The sequence below is a fragment of the Lepidothrix coronata genome, unplaced genomic scaffold, assembly GCF_001604755.1.
Source record: "Lepidothrix coronata isolate B3197 unplaced genomic scaffold, Lepidothrix_coronata-1.0 Scaffold13, whole genome shotgun sequence".
Lineage (NCBI taxonomy): Eukaryota > Metazoa > Chordata > Aves > Passeriformes > Pipridae > Lepidothrix > Lepidothrix coronata.
Window position 1 is genome coordinate 3788468 of NW_016690193.1, and position 18735 is coordinate 3807202.

Genomic DNA, 18735 nt, shown 5'->3' on the forward strand with positions numbered 1-18735 from the left:
AGTTCAAATAAAAAACCTTGATAGAAATTAGCTAATATCTGAGCTGGCTTTCAGTCTGACTTATTTTATGCGACACTGTAACACAGTTAGCTATGTAAACAAGCAGCCCCAAACTCCATCTTTGTGCAGGTTTTGTTTGTGGGTTTGTTTTTTTACAAGCTTAAAATTGAATAAAATTCATGCTGGTGATCAGGAGTGTAAAAGTAAGGTTTAAACGAAGTAAAAACTTGAAATGACCAAGAATAAAGAATAGGAGAAAAAATAAAATGCAAAGAGGTAAAATTAGGGAAAAACCCCATACTTTTAATCATTACATAATCTTTGATGTAAGGGTAACATGAAGACATGCCAAATCAAATGGAAAGTAAAAAACTGGGGTGTCTCCAGAAAGAGTTAAATATTTGTTTCTGGAGAAGAGAACTGGACACCAAATCATGGAAAGGAGGAAAAGGGATTTTGAAATGTAGTTTAAATATTAGTTGGGGCCAGTAAAAGAGAAAGGAAGAAAGATCTAAAGAGCTAAGGGTAAGGGTATGATATTTAGAAATGTAAATGTAAAAGTGAACTGTGGCAAGGATGTTGTATGGGCTGATAGGGGTAAGAGATGAAGGAGAAAAAGGAAAGTTTTAAACAAAGACACTAAATGTCAAATTGAGAATCTCAAACAAACAAACAGGTCAGAAGTGACCACTGACAGAAAGAAAAAATGGAGACATCTGAAAGGAGAGAAAGATGCGTGTTTTGTTACTAGTTCTCTCAGACATCCTGGGAGACTGCAAGAAAAAGCACTGCTCATCCTCCTCTACAAAAGGAAGAGACAAAAAAAAAAGTAAGGACATACTCAATGTTCTTAGCTAAATGAAGCAAGGATTCGGGAAGGCCACTAAATACAGCAATGGAGAAATTAGGGCCTGAGATCACGAGGATGTGTACCAAGAGGGTGATACTGGCTGTCACATGAGACGATTCAAAAATACCACCTGCAAAGATAATATTAGAAATAGGGAGAGTAAGGAGGAAAGCAGCTTGCCAGAAGGTTGGGCCAACAATCCTAACATTAACACTAGAATTAGCAGGATATAAATGAATATCAAATGATAGAAGGCAATGGATAAAAAAGGGCGGAAGGGGAAAAAAATAGAATTCTGAATAGCAAAATATCATCTTGCATCATTTATACAGGTTAGAAGTATGAGGCACCAGTGTTGCCAGAAGCAGTGCTTTCAGTAGGTTGTCTCCTATGGACGATACAGTGGCAGCCCTACACTACATCTCTCAAGAGAAGTGGATGACTTCAGACGAGAAATCCAGCAACTAGTTAACACACATTGAAGTGATTCTTGATTAGCGAGTGTTTTGTAAGAACAGCTCCAGAGAGTAGAGCTCTTTGAGCTTCGCTACTGAGCAGAGGCCAGGAGAGCTGAGACCACTTGCCACCCTCCTCAGCAATCCCAGGTCTCACCATTTTCAAAGGACAGATTATGAGTTATTTCATTTGGCATGTGGGGTGAGGTTGCTCCATCCCATCAGACCACAACTTTCTCAGACAAGTGAGTCACTACCCCGGTGATTATAACTAAGCCTTACACAGGCACACAAAGCAACACAAGTGCAGAAGCGGAGGATGCAAACCAGCTCTGGAGCTCACCCCCACAATGATACAGCCAATGGATGACCTGTGTGCAGGCTGACAATTCACATGGATTGTAGCTACGTGTCTGGTGAAGTGTAAAAACTTGTTAAATAATTTCCTTTTACCATTAGAGGTGGGCAACCTTCCTTTCAGTAACAGTTTAAAAAGAAGATGTAGTTTTATACATCTGAAAGGTATTCAGAACAGCAAACACAAAAAATAAAATCACAGTGTAATATTTATTAAAATTTGCAAATAAAGATGTATTTTTGAAGAATATACTTAATTTTACATATTATTTGTCTCAAGAATGAATCTGAGGATGCTTTTGATTATATCAAACATACCTTCCAAATATTTTTTCTATTTTGGCCTTGTCTAGAAGTCAGCTATGTTTTTAAAACTTCCTATGTTCAGTTCATACTTCTAGAATTCACTTTGGGTTACTGAAAGCAGCCTCACTGACTTGACGCTGAAGAGCATAATCACAGTCTAACCATGGCATAAGCAAAAAAGCTACAGAAAAAAGCATGCAGTTGTCCACACTAATACCTGAATTATTATAGCAAATGACAGCCTTAGTAACCTGCCTTTTGTAGAAAAGGTTCTTCTTTTAAAATATGGTGTAGTCTAGAGCAATATTCTTCCTCTCCCTCCAAACGAAACCACTACAGACACAAAAAGCCAGTGTCCTGGTGGTTTACCCAGACAATGCAAAGAAATCTCTAGCTCAAACTGTGTACACAGGTTAAATTGATTAACATTTACATAGCTAAATTGATTAACATTTACATAGCACACCACTTCCTTTTTTGCCGTTAGCATTTCAGATCTCTGAGTCCGCATTTCCCTGTGACAGACACCCAAAACAGCAACAAGCTTCAGAATGGTTTTCACATTCTCTGACTATCAATGCGACCAAAATCCAAGTGAAGAGAAATATTTGGACTCCTAAATAATTTTGAAAGCTATATAAAGTGTGTGACCTACAAAATCAGTTTCAGTGAGTGCATTTTAACTTAGTTTCTCAGAATGAACTAGGAGGCTAGGAAAAAGTCGTATATTCTCTAAAGATACAGGATTTTGATGGGTTGTATGTTTTTTAAAGCAAGTTCCACAACTCACCTTCAAAGTCCAGGTCAAACAGTAAATCCTTCCTGTTGTTTACATGTCATGAGTATGACAGCACTCAGTAATTTACTTCCTTCATTGCCAGCTAAAACCATTATTTCCCATCTCCTGATTTCCTAAGATGCTTCTTGTGAAGATTACACTTCCTGTAGGTTGAACTCTTGGGCAACCAAGATTTGCTGCTTATATACACAAGTCTTTCTCATTCAGATCCAACATTTTCACACTCTTCACTCTCTCAGAAGGAAACAGAGGGTCTCTTTATCTGGGACTTGGGCCAATAAGGGCCACAGGGAGTCACATCGTAATAAATATACATATTTACTATATGGATAATAGAAACTTTTTCCTAAACTTGCTTTTAGCTGGAGAAGCTGTTGCAAAGAAACATATTTTAAATCAAAGGATTACTATAGGAAAATTATCTGCAGGTCTCAAATAAGCTTAGACAAAATAGAAAGTACATTTCACAAGTTTGTTCTGAAGTATTTAAGCAAGCAAAATGTCACACAGCTTTCTAATTTAAAAGACTTTGAATTTGTATTTGAAAAGAATAAAATAATAAATAGTTAAAAGAGCTAATTCAGAGGGATCTTTCACGGAATCTATAAATCTCCATGGAGGACTTTACTTATTGGGATTTCAACAGAAATTTCCTATTTAATCAGAATATCCTTTGGAAGGAATTCACATCAGATATTTCACAAAAAAACCCCAGAAGTTTGCGTGGGTTTTTTGGTAGGGGTTCTAGTAAAACATTCATACAGTTTAGCCATATGCATTTTCTCACCAAACCACCCTGGTATTTTCACAGTCTTCCAACAATTTTCTCAAATGCTTTCACAAACTGATAAAATGTCCTACACCAGAAAAAAGAGTAAACAAAGCTTTAGCCAAACTATTTATTGAAAAGTGAAGAATCAAATAAGCATGAGATTTTTTTCCATGGTTTAATTATAGGCACCATAATATGATCGTTATTACACAGCCTTCCTAAAGGGCTTCCATAAAATATTTTATTCTTCCTCTAAATTAGAACAATTATATCTAACTTCTGAAAAAAATTTTAACTGATAGATACAGAAAAGATTTAAAACAGGTTTTGAAAAAAGCCACAAGCAGGGCATTTCATATAGACTCTGGTTTTTGGCTCTGCTATGATTACATTGCCTGAAACACATACTCAAAGACATGTAAATGTACAATAATTTACTCAACTTCATACTGCACTCGTGCAAACAGCACTCTTGTTAATGGGACTTAAAATGACAAACCACATTAGTGCATTGAATCCTACAGCAAAGTCTTCAAGTATTGTAAATAAAACAAGAGTTCAGTGAGGGTTTTAGTGCAGATGCTGCAAAAACTGATTCTTTTTTCTGTATTTTCTGTAGAAATACATGGAGTTGCAGAGGAAGACCTACATCAAATCCATGTACCAAAAAGGCTGAAAGGGAGAGAATGACCTTCCTTTTTGACCTCTTCACAGCCCAAGTAAAGCTTTGTTTGTCTTTTGACTCTTGGATAAATGATTATGCCATTCGTGTGTATCCACATGTGAACAGTTTTAAGAAAACAAAACAAAACAACACATCCAAAGCTGTGGTAACTTTCTGCTGTTCATCACTTGCTGCAAGAATAAATGATGGCCAGAATTCTTGACTAAGGACAAAAATGTTTATTTTAAAAAACCCTTACTTCTCAGAATTTAGGCATGTATTTTCCGTGTTATCCAATTTCTTGTTTATGTATCAAAAGCACCGAGCTGATAAATATTTATTACTGCACCGTGAAAAAACCAAAGACACCAGTGGAATTATTAATGCGTAGAAGTGCTAATCTCTTCCTCAAGAAAGAATTCCAAGTGGTCATGAGTTTATCCTGAGTGCATCGAACTTCTTTTTCCTCCACTATACTTACTACAGTTATCAGTTTCAGGATTTGGCTCACTCCAAATTTGTGTTATTTGTTCCTAATTTTGTGTAAAATTTCGGTTTCAGCCCTTTTCCATAATTTCAAATTTCTTTTGTTACGTACATCTAGTCACCTGAGCAAAACACACCAGAGAACATTTCAGCAATCCTTGTTATTAAACTGCCTTTGTTTACTTACATAATCTCATTTTTTTCTAATTACGTGCTTTCCCACTTTGCTAAAATATTTATTTACTTGCTACATGTTGAATAAAATTCTCCAAGTCAACTAGGGAATCATAAAGACAATCATCCGTGTCTTGACTTCTGAGAAACTTCCGAAGGGTATCTAAAGCACTCAAAGCCTCATTTTTTGATGGCAAAATCTGTTCAGCTCCCTGAAATTGATCACCTTCATTCTCATCCTCATCTTCATCTTCATCAACGAAAAATGTCCCAGCTTTATCTGACACACTTTCTTTGGCACACATCATTCCATTATTTATGTGCACTTCATAAGTTAGCAAGTCATCATCTAGAGCTGCATATTCCTCCAAAGATAAGCCTTCTGGAAACTCCACTCCAGCTGCTTGTGCGTGAGCAATCAAATCAAGATCACTTTCAATCTCTTTGTTGTTACCATTTGTCTCAGTTTCTAATTTGAATTCTTCTCCATTATAACTTTTTACAATAGTCTGTGGTGTTACTTCCCTCCAGCACAGGTACAACATCTCAATTGCATCAAGAAGGGTCAGCATAAACTCCTTATTACCTTCTACACAATCAACAAATCTCTTGATAAGACAGTGCCTGTATTTAACCTTCAGACTTCTGATAACCCCTTGTTTCACAGGTATACATGAAGAGGAGTCTGAAGGAAAGAAAACTAATTTGACAGACTTCAGGTTCTTTACCTCTGTGTGAGCTGGGAGAGAATCAGCAAGAATAACCACTCGGCGCTGCTGTGCTTGAAATCTGCCATCGAGTTTATGCATCCACTGTTCAAACACTTCTGGAGTCATCCATGCCCTGTCATTTGCTTCATAATCCACAGGAAGCGACTTCACATCTTTGAAAGACCGTGGACTTTTGTTTTTTCCTATAACAAGCAGTGGAAGTTTCTCGGAGCCATCCATATTTGTCCCCACCACTACAGTTATTCTCTCTTTGCTTAATTTACCTACAGAACAAGTTTCCCCTTTAAATGCAAATGTGTTATGTGGTAACATCTGATACAACAATCCAGTCTCCTGTATATGAAACACATTTTTTGGCTGATAATCATTTAAATAATAAGGAAGCACATTCTGGTACCAAAGGGTTGGAGCATCCGCTGTAGTAGTTGCAGCTGCTTCTACAGGCTGAGCTCTGAAAACTAAACCATATCTCGACTTGAAACGATCGAGCCAGCCATTGCTGCACCTAAAATCACTGTGTCCGAGCTTCTGGGCAAAATCATTCGCCTTGAGGCGCAGCATGGGACCGTTCACCGGCACCTTCAGGCACTGCGCGATCCTGTACCACTTCATCAGTGCCTCCTCCAGGTCGGCATAAAAAGCCGTCCTCAGCCTTTTCCTTTTGGGATCAAACCGCAAAGTTTCAAAGGCTTCCAAAACTTTTTCCTTATTCTTCATAATCGAAGACAGGGAGTTCTTCTTTATGCCATACTTGGCTGCAATGTCCGCCTTTTTCTTGCCACTCTCCACGGCGCTTATGATGTCGATTTTCTCCTCGATAGATATGCTTTTTTTCCTCCTCACTATGTGTTCGGGCAGCGCCTCTGCCATGGCACCGAGGTCCGCTCATCCACATCCACACGCGGGCACGCGCCCTCCTGCTCTGCCGGCTGGCTTTCCCGGACGGCGCTCCGATCCCAGGGGCACGGCACTTGGCGAGCCTGGAGCCGCCTCCCCGGCTGCGCTGCCCCCGGTTGCCATGGCCGCGACCATAGACTCGGCAGCCCAGAGCGGCCACCGCCCTCCTCCCCTTTCCGGCACGGCGCTTCCGGCTCCTGCTGCCACCGGAGAAGGAAGAAAATAAAGCCGGAGAGGGGCCGCCGGCGCCGCCCTGCCCGGCTGCTTCTTGCCCCCTCTCCCTGTCTCCGTCCCGCCCTGCCGTCCCCCGCAGCACGACGCCCCCGGGGCCGCCGCGGCGCCGCCGCAGGTGAGGGCCGGGCCGGGGCAGCCGCTGGGCCCCGCGTTCGGGGCGGGCGGGGAGGGCCGGGCCGCGCCTCCCGCTCCGGCCCGTCCGACGTGTCATCCCGCGGGGCTCCCCGGGAGGGGGGCGGGCGGGCGGGGGTCTGCCCATCTCGTACGGCCCCGCTCCGGGGGGCACTGGGCGCCCGGACAGGGAGGGCAGAGCCTGAGCTTGGTTCGCGAGAGAGAGAGGGAAGCTGTGTGAATTTCGTGCCCCCGAGACTTACTCCACACCCTGGCAATTACTGTTTTAAGTGTGCCGATTTGTCTTTTGCTTGCTGCTCTTCAAGCATGGGAACGCTGTGGTGCTGTGTGACAAGCACGTGTTGTGTGTGGTGTTTGTTTACAAACTAGACGCAGTTCTTCCAGTGTTTCTTATAGTAAATCTCTAATATGTCATTTTTAACTGGCACCACCTCATAGCCTTTCATGTCGTACGAAGGGCTCTAAGGGGGATCATCCTGAACGTCCAGTTCAGAATGTAGTTTCAGTGTCTAATGTGTGCTTTCTTATGCTTGGTGGCACCAGTAGCAAGGAGTTATCGCTTTGCAGTCGGTGGCTGTAAGTGTTGACTCTCTAGAAAAGATAACAGAAGGGTTCTTTTGCAGGGCTGGAAGAGGACGTTACTTGATCTGTGCAGCTCCAAAAATGTCTGAATCATATGTATGTTTATGTGTATATGTGTGTACACACACACAGTTAAAATGTAAAGATTAAGTGACACAGAAGAACAGATTGGAAGCATTAGGAAGCTGAGGCAGTATGTTGATTCACTGTTTCTTTCTGTTTTGGTAGAAGTTGAAATCATAAATGGGAGCCCGTGGCTCACCTAATCTGGAGACGAGCAGAGCATTAAGGCATTCAGGGGCAGGTTGACCCATCATGGGGTTGTGGAAGTTAGTAGCAGCCTTGTTGTCTGGTCTTTATCTCCATCATGTCTTCTAACTCTCAGTCATAATTAGATCTTGTAAGTGGAGCAGCCAGGGAATTCAAGAGCATTAAGAAGAAACTATGGTGTGATTGCAGCAGAAACTGTTTAATGCAGTTCTTTACAGTCTTTTTAAAAAAGCAGTTGATCTTTATCTTGACAAGAATTAGTGAAAGTATTCTTAGTTAGAAATCAAAATTAAGAAAATATGTGTAAAATCATTATTTTTCCACTGGTGGATTTTCTTCAGTGTTACAAAAACTTGTATTGCTTATCTATGCCTTGGAGTAATAAGACAGCAATAAAAGTGTGTAGTAAATTAATTTGGACAGAAGCTATCTTGCTTTTGCCTTATTGGCAATTAATTAAAAAAAACAAGCAAAGGAGCCAGTGCATCCTGCTTAGAAAAGGAGATTTGGTTCTTGAGAATCCCATGGTTCTCATTTCTGAAACCAGAAGTCATTTACCTAAGTGATGTAACTATGTGAAGAATAAACTCCTTATTCAAAACTAATTTATTGTTGATGACATTTAATTCATATTTGCATGAATAAGCAAATATGAATTTGCCTTTTTAATTAAAGGTTCATAAGTGTGCTTTTCTAACCACTAATTATAATTGATTAAATGTCTCTGAAGTCTTTATCCTAGAGTAAGCTTATTATGTTGTTTATAAGTTTTTGATTTTTACTTTGCCAGATGAAGAAGTGATATATAAATCCCCAGGAGTTAGAAATTGTGTGGTTTTATTTACAGTGAGCAAAACTTAAAATGACTGAACCTGTAATCTAATATGCATTAAGGTAGCTTCACCATGGGGGGCTTGATTTTAGTCTATGTCCTCTCTTCTACTCTGGTGCAGTATTTGTGTGGATTTGCAGAACTGGTCTAGTGGGGGGGAAATGAAGATTCAGAAGGGCGGGAGTGATACAGACAGGGTTTCAGGCTTAAATTCATGTCAGGATATGGATCAAGCATATTTTTCCCAAGTAGAACATCTCTGAGTTGTTGTAATTGCAACTAATAGTAGTAAATGTTCTAGTACACCAGTCAGTCACCTAACAGGTTCCAAAGTTGGGGCTGCTTTAGTGGGAAAATCCCCCAACAACTAGATAATGCAGAATTCAAGCTGTCCTGAGGGTCAGCAACCTCTGATAAAGAACAGCACTTTGGCACCTGCAAGAACTATGGAGATGCAAAAGTCTGTAGGCATTTCTGTAATGGAACCTTAAATATAAATGATAAATGTATGTAGATGCCATCATTGCTGCAATTTCACATAAATGTCTTCACTTCTGAATCTTGGTGAAGATGTAGAAAGTTTTCATCCTTGCATACAGCATTCAATGTTTATTTCCCTATTTTTTTGCTGTGCAAACAGTCATCAGAAAATTCTGTAGTTAAATTAGAATGTGCAATTGAACTTTTTATGAAAGCCACCTTTAATCTACATTTTTTCCTCTTCTCATATTTTAAAGGTGGTCAGTGTGGATCATAGAGAGCTGGATCATAGAGCTGGCAAGTGTTGGCACTACTTGCAGGAAAAGAATATTGTACAACAAAATTGGTGAATTGACACAAATAGTGAATTAATTTGGATTTTAAAAAATGAATTGTCTTTGTGCAGTGTCTTCTCCATGGGTTTGTGAGATGGTTCATGCCTCTAGATTAGGTTATTAAAAGTTCTTAAGTCTATCAAAATTATTTTTACTGCTTATAGCACTTAATAGTTGTAAACAGCATTACTGTAGTATGTAAGTTTGTATATGATATAAAAATATAACTCTAGGAACACAAATGTGGTAAAACTGAGGAACAGATTGCCTTAACAAAGACTGCACTACAACATGAATTTAGCTTCTTGTTTAACCAACAGAGCGTGGAAATCTCACGTATTCTTCTAATCCATAATGGACTTTTTTTAGCTACTCAGAAATAAGCTGTTAAGCGCAGAGGTTGTTTTCAACCACAAGCATAGTTTGGACAGGACTGTGGGAAAAGAGCACCTCTGCCATATGGTCTTTCATATTCAAAAGAAATTTGAAAAATTAAGAAAGATATGTGAAGGAATTTTGTATTGATAGTAGAAAAATCCAACTTCATTCAGTGATATCTCTGAATGAATTTTTTTTCTGGAGAAAGTGTCTTATTTTACGTTTGAGTTTTCAAAGTAAAGGTTAGTCAATGTAATATGATCTGGATGATTTAGGTGATTCAGTTTCTCAGGCTTTGGTCATGCGAGCTGCTTACCTTATTAATTATTTGCTTTAATTAGAATTTTTTATAGCTTAGGCATTTGAAATACAATATAAATACAAATAGTGATCTCTTTATAATTTTTCTTAATATGGTATTTGTCTGAACATGTATAAAATGGTGCAATACTTAATGAACTGAAGTCATGCGTGATTATACTCAATACTGACAGACTTTAATTTTTAATGATTGGTTGTCTGCTCCTCTCAAACAGCTAGGTGAATTGTGGTGTCACCTGTAGGTACCAGCTATTTGAAATTGAATTTAGATACTTTTCTTATTTAAGCTATATTAGGTATGTAATTCATCTTTCATAATCACTACACTCACTCAGCTGATTTCTTGTGCATGTGCTCAGTGTCATTGCCTTTCTTTGCCTCTGTAGCTGAGATCTTTTTGAGACTAAAATGAAAGGGATTCTGTTTCTAGTAGGCTTAACAGACTGAGCAGCTTAGTAGGTTTCAGTGGCTTAGCATCAATATAAACTTGCAATATTTGGATAAGTTTCATGTAAACAAAGTAATGATCTTTGCAATGGTAGTCAGTGTATTGTTGCAGGTGACAGTATACATCAGCTGAAGAACCTTGTTTGACTTCCTAGGTTTTATGTTGCAAGCTTAGTCGTCTGTGGGGGAAGGTTGCTTTGGCAGTGGAAATTTATAGTAGATTGTATTCCTAGTCTCTGTTAGATTTGTGGAGAGCTGAAGGCATCAAAGGGAGGAGGTTTCACTTTGGTTTAGCGGAACTTGTAAAAGAAGTGTTTTCTGAAAGCCTTCCTCAGTTTCTGTGAGGTTCAGCGCCCAGCTCCTTTCACATCAATTAATGCATGCCAAACCTATTTGGTTTTCAGGTATGTCAGAACACAGCAGCGAATCCACAACACTTGATGAGTCTCACCCTGCTGCAGAAGAGGTCCAGTCTGGCTCTGAGGTGATTGGGTGATAGTTATATTAGTGTAAAATCAACCAATCCTAACAACAGTTTCAGACTACCAAAAATTCTACATAGCACAGTGGTATTAGTATGGGGCTACGAGCTCACGCACAGCATCTTGAGTGGGTGGGTTGGTTTTGAGGCACTATTAAGAACATTCTGATTAATTCATAGTGAAGGATTGCTTCAACCAGTAGTCTGTTGCTGTGCTGTAGTATTTGTTTTGTAAGTTGAATAGATTTAGGCATGGATTCTGAAATGTGTAAGTACTGCAGGGAAAAGGATTGGTATTTGAAAGGCAACAATCTGTGTAATCTCACTACAACAAGGTATTCTATCTACTGCTGAAGTAGTGAATCTTTTTTTTTTCTTGGGAGCAGAGACAGCTTGTTCCTTCTTTATGGAGAAGTCTGTGACATTTTGAAATTATGAACAAATTCCTAAGGTTCCTAATATTATTTAGCTGATCAGAATGTGTTTGGGAGGCTGTTTCAGAAAAATAAACATTTTTGTGACTGTTCTAGAGTAAAAATGAAAAAACTAATGCTGATTTTATCACTATTAGAGTTTCAATGCCAGTTAATTGTTTTTAAACTTTTAGAAAAACAGTATAGTGATTCCACAGCTATTTAGCATATCTCCAAATCTGATATTTGTAAACAGATATTTGCAAAGAAAATACGGATTGTTACTGAAGGATGATTCTATTTTTTTCTAAATAAAAAGTCCATCTGAAGCGTCATGTTTTTCTGTAATGCTTGTGTCATTCATGCTTAATACATCAATACAAATTTAGGAACTTATTAAGATTTACTTCAGGCTGTTTCTACATATGATAATTTTTCTTCTGAGGATTCAATTTCTTTGTATGCTTAGTTTAAGCCAGCTGTGGGTTACACTTGCCAAAGGGGCACTTGATTCAGCAATCATACTCACTGTTTCAACAGAAGTACTGTTGTGGTTTGATGCTTTAGTTTTCTCTCAGATCAATAAGCTCACCATGATTGTGTGAGGTTACAGGAACACACATGCAGAGGTAAAGAGAAATGACTGCTTGTTTTTGGTAGTAGCCTACAGTTGAGTAAGTATTTTCAGGTATTGCACTGCTAAAGTAAGCTGATGCTGTGGCCAAGAGCAGTCCTTCATTCTCAATATATTCTTATTGCATTATTACCCCCTCAGTTTCATAGGTGCAAGTGTAGGACCCATGTGATGAACTGTTTTGGGGAACTGATGTGAGTGGAAAAATTATCCATCCTCTTTTTGAGCACAGGTCACCTTCTTTTAACCTGCAGTGTTTCTGGAATCTTGTTTGCCGTACAAATACATTGCTCTGGCTCAGGGAAGAGGCGAAGGAATGGTGAAAGCTGATAGGAGGAAGAGTTGGGGAAAAGGGCAAGGACTTTTTTTGACAACAGTGTTAGCTTAAACTGTTGACTAAAATGCAGGCAGTGGTTTCTTGTTATGTCTGAGTCAAATTAGCAGCTTATCCCACTTCCCCTTTTCAGCTGCTCGTTTCATGTCTTTGGTACTTGTCTTACCTCACTGCAAACTGATTCAACTCACTGACACTGGAAAATTAACCTGGTGAAAAGGTCCATTGCCAGGTTAGTGAGTTGTGTGTGGTGACTGCAGTCAGGTGAGTGGTTCAGAGGTGGGACACTGTGTGGCTCACAGTAGGGACTGGAAAAGTAGAGTGGTGAAATGTCCTCCTTTCAGCAAAGGAAAATTATGTTACAGTTCAAACATAGCGTGAAACTGAAGTTAGCAAGTAATTTTTTGCTTTTTCTGAACTACATACATAGTTTGACTCAAGTAGAAATGCCTAAAAAAATAGGTGAATTGCTTCTAGGTTGTAGTAGATTTCAAAATTGTCCAGAGAAGGTGATGAATTTGATTTTTTAATATATGTATTTGCTAGAGATGTGCGTATGCCTGAGTGTGTATATTGTTGAATAAATGTGTAAAAATATATCAATGTCAATATTTGCAAGGTGATTTGAGACTCTTGATGAAAAGCACCGAAGCCAAGTATTTGTTTTGCCTTTAGTTAAATTTAGAGGTGCATTTTTGTTTGTGATCCCTGCCAAACAAAACGTATTCTCTGACAGTACAGGAGTTCCCCTTTGCACTGTGTTCTCTGATAATTTGAAGAAAGAAGACCAAAAGTATCTGTGTTAGCCTATGCCAATGCTTCCGTATTGTGCAGGTAGCTGTGACAGGCCAAGCTTTTGAACAATACCACACTTGACCATGTCAAGTAGAAGTGTAGTTCCTAGCGGTCTTAGAGCTTAAGCAGATGTGAGATTCAGAGCAAGCTTAAGAAGTTTGATCTATTGGGCAGATTTCCTAAATCAAAATCTAATATGATACCTAACTAGAACATTTGATCTGATGGTGTTGTGTAGCAATTCCCTGTGAAGAGTAGGGAGTTGGACTTGATGATCCTTATAGGTCCTTTCCAACTTGAGATATTCTATATTTTATGAAATTAAACAAATTAGTGTTTTAGAAGTACTTATAAAGTAAGCACAGACCTTTTGGTGTGCTTCAGTATCTTCATTTACTTAAAGGCTACAAGGTTTGAGTTTATTCAGTTGTATTAAGAATGACCTAAAAAAAAAGTTCTGTGCTCCAGTTGTGGGTGAAGACTGGGCTGTGTGGAGAATTTGGTATGCTAGGCCAATGTGAATATATGGCATAGGAGGTATTCCTTGCCAGTGCTGAAAGAAGATACTTGCTGGATCTTAAATGAGAGGGATTGATGGGATGAGTTAGTGTGTTATGAACTCACCATTTCCTTGAATTTATAGCACACTTTTTCTTAAATGATCTGAAAATTCTTCTCTCTGTATTTAGAATTTTTTTTAACAAGCTGTGCCTAAATGTTTAGCTGCTTATTCTAGGGAAAGGTTTCATAAAGCACTATTTTTGAAAGGGTAGCATTCAATTCAGTTCTGCTAAGTTAGTTGTAGAGAGTATTTATCCTCAAAGGGGGGAAATGTATCACCTCAGGTGGTATTTTTTGGGTGTACTTAGACAGCTTGTAGTTGATATGCAGGGTTCTTAGAGTGGCTTGTCACAGAACCAGAGAATCAACCAGGATTGGTTGAGAAGAGACCTCTGAGATCATCGAGTCCAACCCATGACCCAACACGACCCTGTCAACTAGACCATGGCACTGAGTGCCACATCCAGTCTCTTCTTAAATACCTCCAGGGACGGTGACTCCACCACGTCCCTGGGCAGCCCATTTCAATATCTGATCACTCTCTCTGTAAAGAATTTCTTTCTAATGTCTGACCGAAACCTCCCCTGGCACAGTTTAAGACTGTGCCTTCTTGACCTTCTTCTGGTTGCCTGGGAGAAGAGACCACTGCCCACCCTGCTCCAACCTCCATTCAGGTAGTTGTAGAGAGTGATAAAGTCTTCCCTGAGCCTTCTCTTCTCCAGGCTGAACAACCCCAGCTCCGTCAGCCTCTCCTCATAGGACTTGTGCTCGAGTCCCGTCCCAGCCTCGTTGCCCTTCTTTGGACACTCTCCAGCCCCTCAGTGTCCTTCCTAAGCTGAAGGACCCAGAACAAACACAGTACTCAAGGTGCGGCCTAACCAGTGCTGAGTACAGGGGCGGAATCACTGCCCTGGTCCTGCTGGCCACACTGTTCCTGATACAGGCCAGGATGCCATTGGCCTTCTTGTCCACACTTGGGCACACTGCTGGCTCATGTTCAGCTTTCTGTTCATTAGAACCCCCAGGTCCCTTTCTGCCTGGTCGCTCTCCAGCCGCTCTGTGCCCAGCCTGTAGCGCTGCATGGGGTTGTTGCGGCCAAAGTGCAGGACCTGGCACTTGGTCTTGTTAAACATCGTACCACTGGATTCAGCCCATTTATCCAGCCTGTCCAGGTCCCTCTGCAGAGCCTTCCTACCCTCCAGCAGATTGACACTCTCCCCCAACTTGGTGTCATCTGCAGACTTGTTGATGGTGGACTCAATCCCCTTGTCCAGATCATCAGTAAAGATATTAAACAGGACTGGTCCAACACTGATCCCTGGGGGACACCACTAGTGACCGGCTGCCAACTGGATGCAGCACTGTTCACCACCACTCTCTGGGCCCATCCCTCCAGCCAATTCTTAACTCAGCACAGAGTACACCCGGACTGCCAGCTTTTCCAGGAGTATGCTGTGGGAGACTGTGTCAAAGGCTTTGCTGAAGTCCAGGTAGACACATCCCCAGCCTTCCCTTCATCCACCAGGTGGGTCACCTGATCATAAAAGGAGATCAGGTTGGTCAGGCAGGACCTGCACTTCCTAAACCTGTGCTGGCTGGGTCTGATCCCCTGTCCGTCCTGTAGGTGCTGTGTGATCGCACTTAGGATCATCTGCTCCATAACCTTGCCAGGCACCAAGGTCGAGCTGACAGGCCTGTAGTTTCCCAGGTCTTCCTTCTGGCCCTTCTTGTGGATGGGTGTCACATTAGCCACCTTCCAATCATCTGGGACCTCCCTGGTGAGCCAGGACTGGTGATAAATGATAGAGAGCTGCTTGGCGAGCTCTTCCTCCAGTTCTTCATCACCCTAGGATGGATCCTATCTGATCCCATAGGCTTGTGAGAATCCAGGTGGCTCAGCAGGTCACTAACTTCTTCCTCCTGGATTACAGGGGGGCTATTTGGCTCCTGGTTGCTGTCTACCAGCCCAGGAAGCCAGTTGTCCTGAGGACAACTTGTTGTCTTGTTGAAAACTGAGGCAAAGAACATGTTCAGTACCTCAGCCTTATCCTCATCTTTGCAACTATGTTCCCCTCCATGTCCAACAAAGAATGGAGGTGTACCTTGCCCCTCCTTTTCCTACTGATGTGTTTAAAAAAACACTTTTTGTTGTCCTTAACTGAAGTGGCCAGATTAAGTTCAAATTGTGCTTTTACCTCTCAAATTTTCTTTCTACATGACCTAACTACATTCTTAAACACTACATGAGTTGCCTGCTCTTTTTTCCAAAGGCAATAGACTCTCTTTTTTTCCCTACTTTCCTGTAAAATCTCCCTGTTCAGGCAGGCCGATCTTCCCCACTGGCTTGCCTTTCAGCACATAGGGCTGGCCTGCTCCTGCACCTTCAAGATTTCTTTTTTGAAGTGTGTCCATCCTTCCTGGTCCCCTTTGTTTTTAGGGCTGTTTCCCAAGGTACTCTCCTTCTTCTTTCTCTTCTCTGCATGGGTAAAAGGCAGTGTTCATTCAGAACTTGGTGGACGTTTTTATGCTGCCAATTGAAGAAGCTTATTACACATTCAGATTTTGTCATAGATACCAAAGGAAGTTCAAGTTGTGACCTCTGCTTCAAAAGACCAACTGAGGTGAAGTCTCAGTAATTTACATTTTTTGGAAGAAGCTATGGTAGCAAAGCTTTGAAAGCTATCTGGAGTTGGAGAAGCACGTTTATTGGAGCCCACAGACAGTGCCTAGTTAGAAAAAAGCTGAGAGGCCTCAAAACTTACTGAGGAAATCAATCTCACTAATGTAAATGAAGTGTTTACATGAAAATGGAGGAAATATTAGCAATGGGATATGACGGAAGACGTTGCCAAATTAGAATGATGCAGGTGATGCTCAGTAAGTACCAGTAAAATCTTTGTGTTACATTGTTATCCTGTAAAGCTTCATGTGTGGTTGGAGAAGCTGCTGGTACTTCAGCCTTGTCTCAGGCTGGTTCTCTTCCTGACCCTTAGACTGAAAAGAACTAGTTTGGTTTGATGATTTAGGAGCTTTAAGGGAAGAAAGGTACCTATTCTCAAGTACCTGTTGATGGTATACCTTGTCTTGCCAGTCTTGCACAAGTGCATGGGCTGGTTTGAAGACTTCAGACAACTTTTATGTAAGTAATTGAACAAACACTGCCTTGGTTGTGTGTTGATTTTTCTACTGTTTACACTTTAGATGACTAATGAAGCTGCCTTGCAGAGGTAGGAGTAGCTTTTTGAAAGGGATGAAATTTTCAGTTTCTCTTCATTTTGGAGAGTGTTAGGGTGCCATTCTCTCTTCAGGTGCTTGTAAATGATGTGAGGTTCCCCTGGGAATGTCTCTTCTAGGTTATACCTTAGGTCATTTTTGAAATCAGTAGTTTCACAGCTGCTGCTACTGTTCATGATGCAACTGCATTTGAAAGTAACTTTGATTCTTGAATTCCATTGGTGCTTTTGAGTTCTTTCAGTGCTTCTGCATTTCACTTCCAAGTGTGCTGCTGTTGACTCCATAAGAGTTGCATACCAACACTTTAGTCAGAAGGTGGCACTATGTTATGGCTAAATAAGAAACAACTTAAACTATTTTAAGGTTTGGAATCATAGCTTTTCTTGTAACACATGAACTCATTGCACTTTTCTAGTATTTATTGCTGTTTATAGCTAGTACAATTTTTTTAGCTAAGCTCACCTTTTTATAGTTTGAGACACAGAAACTAAGGCCCAAGTGTGCATGGAAAACATTTGTCTGGCCCCACGCCTCATTTGTGTCTTACTCCCCCAATATCAGTGGGCTAAATGTTAGTGTTTCTTTTCTCTTAGATCTTTAAGTTACTTCTGACTGAGCTGTGCTAATGTGTAACTGTGATTTGGGGATGTGATTAAACAAATATATGCAGACTGAGTATATCAGAATATTTCCAATAGGAGTTTGAAATAAAGTCAACTGTTTTCATAGGGATTACTCATTGGAAATTTAAGACAAATCACCTGTTTCTTCTTATACTACAGGAAAGTGCAATGGCTCAGGAGTCTCCCAAAAATTCAGCAGCAGAAATTCCTGTGACTAGCAATGGACAGCTGGAAGATTCTCACGAGCACGGCTTTAACAGGGTAAGGATTTTCTTCGCTGTCTGCCGAAGTAATAATAATAATAATATTATTATTATAGTGTCATCACACATTGTAATAATCTTTTTTGTATAAAAGACATGTTAACTGTGGCAAATTTTGATTCCTTCCCCTAACCTTGATTCGTATGGATCAGTTTCCCTTGTGTTCAGACATCCAGCAGAGAGCGCCATGGTACAGCTGATGGAATTTGGGGTTGGGTTTCTTTTCTTTTTACATTGATTTTCATTTGGAGATACGAAGACCAGTTAATTGTAATTGTCCACCTTTATTTGACATCTGCTGAGACTTAGATTTTAAGGAAATCTCTGAGTTTTAACAGTCCCATACTGACTTGCACTGCAGGATTATTTTTAAAATGAATGCTTAGCAGAACTTCAACATTTTATTCTGTCCTGCTAAAATGCTGATTAGAGGGGAGAACCTTTGTAAGTTCAAAAACAAATTACATATACGTGCCGAATATTGATACAATAAGAATTTGCCTAATTTTGTCTTCTATTTTTACTTTAATGTAAAAAGTCCTTCAAAGATGATAAATTATTGTTAAGGTTGACTAAAAAAAACCAAAACACATACTGCACATTGCAGTGCAAATTATATTAGTAATGATTTTTTTTCCTGAATGCTAAATGGTGTAAAGTACTGGGTACTCTGTAATATGCAATCAAGTGTATGCATTTCTAATTATTGATTCTGAGCCTTGAGAGTACTGATTTTTAATCCAGGAATTTTATTCATAAGACAGAAAAATGGCATTTAAATATATTTACTAAAATTATGGTTTAAAACATGTATAATTTTAATTATAAATATGCTATTTAAATGTGTATAAACGTGTATTTTAAGAAATAAAAAAATAAAATATATCGTGAAAAC

At 39.9% G+C, this 18735-nt stretch overlaps 2 protein-coding genes across 7 annotated transcripts in view; one reads left to right on the forward strand and one right to left on the reverse strand.

The window, feature by feature from the left end:
• Positions 1-2019: 2019 nt before the first annotated feature.
• Positions 2020-6584, reverse strand: TIGD4 (tigger transposable element derived 4). Its single transcript, XM_017805958.1, has one exon. The coding sequence runs from the start codon at positions 6462-6464 to the stop codon at positions 4926-4928; it is 1539 nt and encodes a 512-aa protein (XP_017661447.1). The 5' UTR covers positions 6465-6584; the 3' UTR covers positions 2020-4925.
• Positions 6585-6746: 162 nt separating this feature from the next.
• ARFIP1 (ADP ribosylation factor interacting protein 1) overlaps positions 6747-18735 on the forward strand; it is a 43444-nt gene continuing 31455 nt past the window's right edge. For 3 of the 6 annotated variants that reach the window (XM_017805960.1, XM_017805961.1, XM_017805965.1), the window contains exons 1-3: positions 6747-6840; positions 10907-10986; positions 17737-17838. In XM_017805960.1, coding sequence (XP_017661449.1) covers positions 10909-10986; positions 17737-17838 — 180 coding nt within the window. In that variant the 5' untranslated portion in view covers positions 6747-6840; positions 10907-10908. Of the gene's footprint in view, positions 6841-10878; positions 10987-11093; positions 11116-17736; positions 17839-18735 lie in introns of those variants that run through there. The other 3 variants (XM_017805962.1, XM_017805959.1, XM_017805963.1) reach the window with 3 other exon arrangements.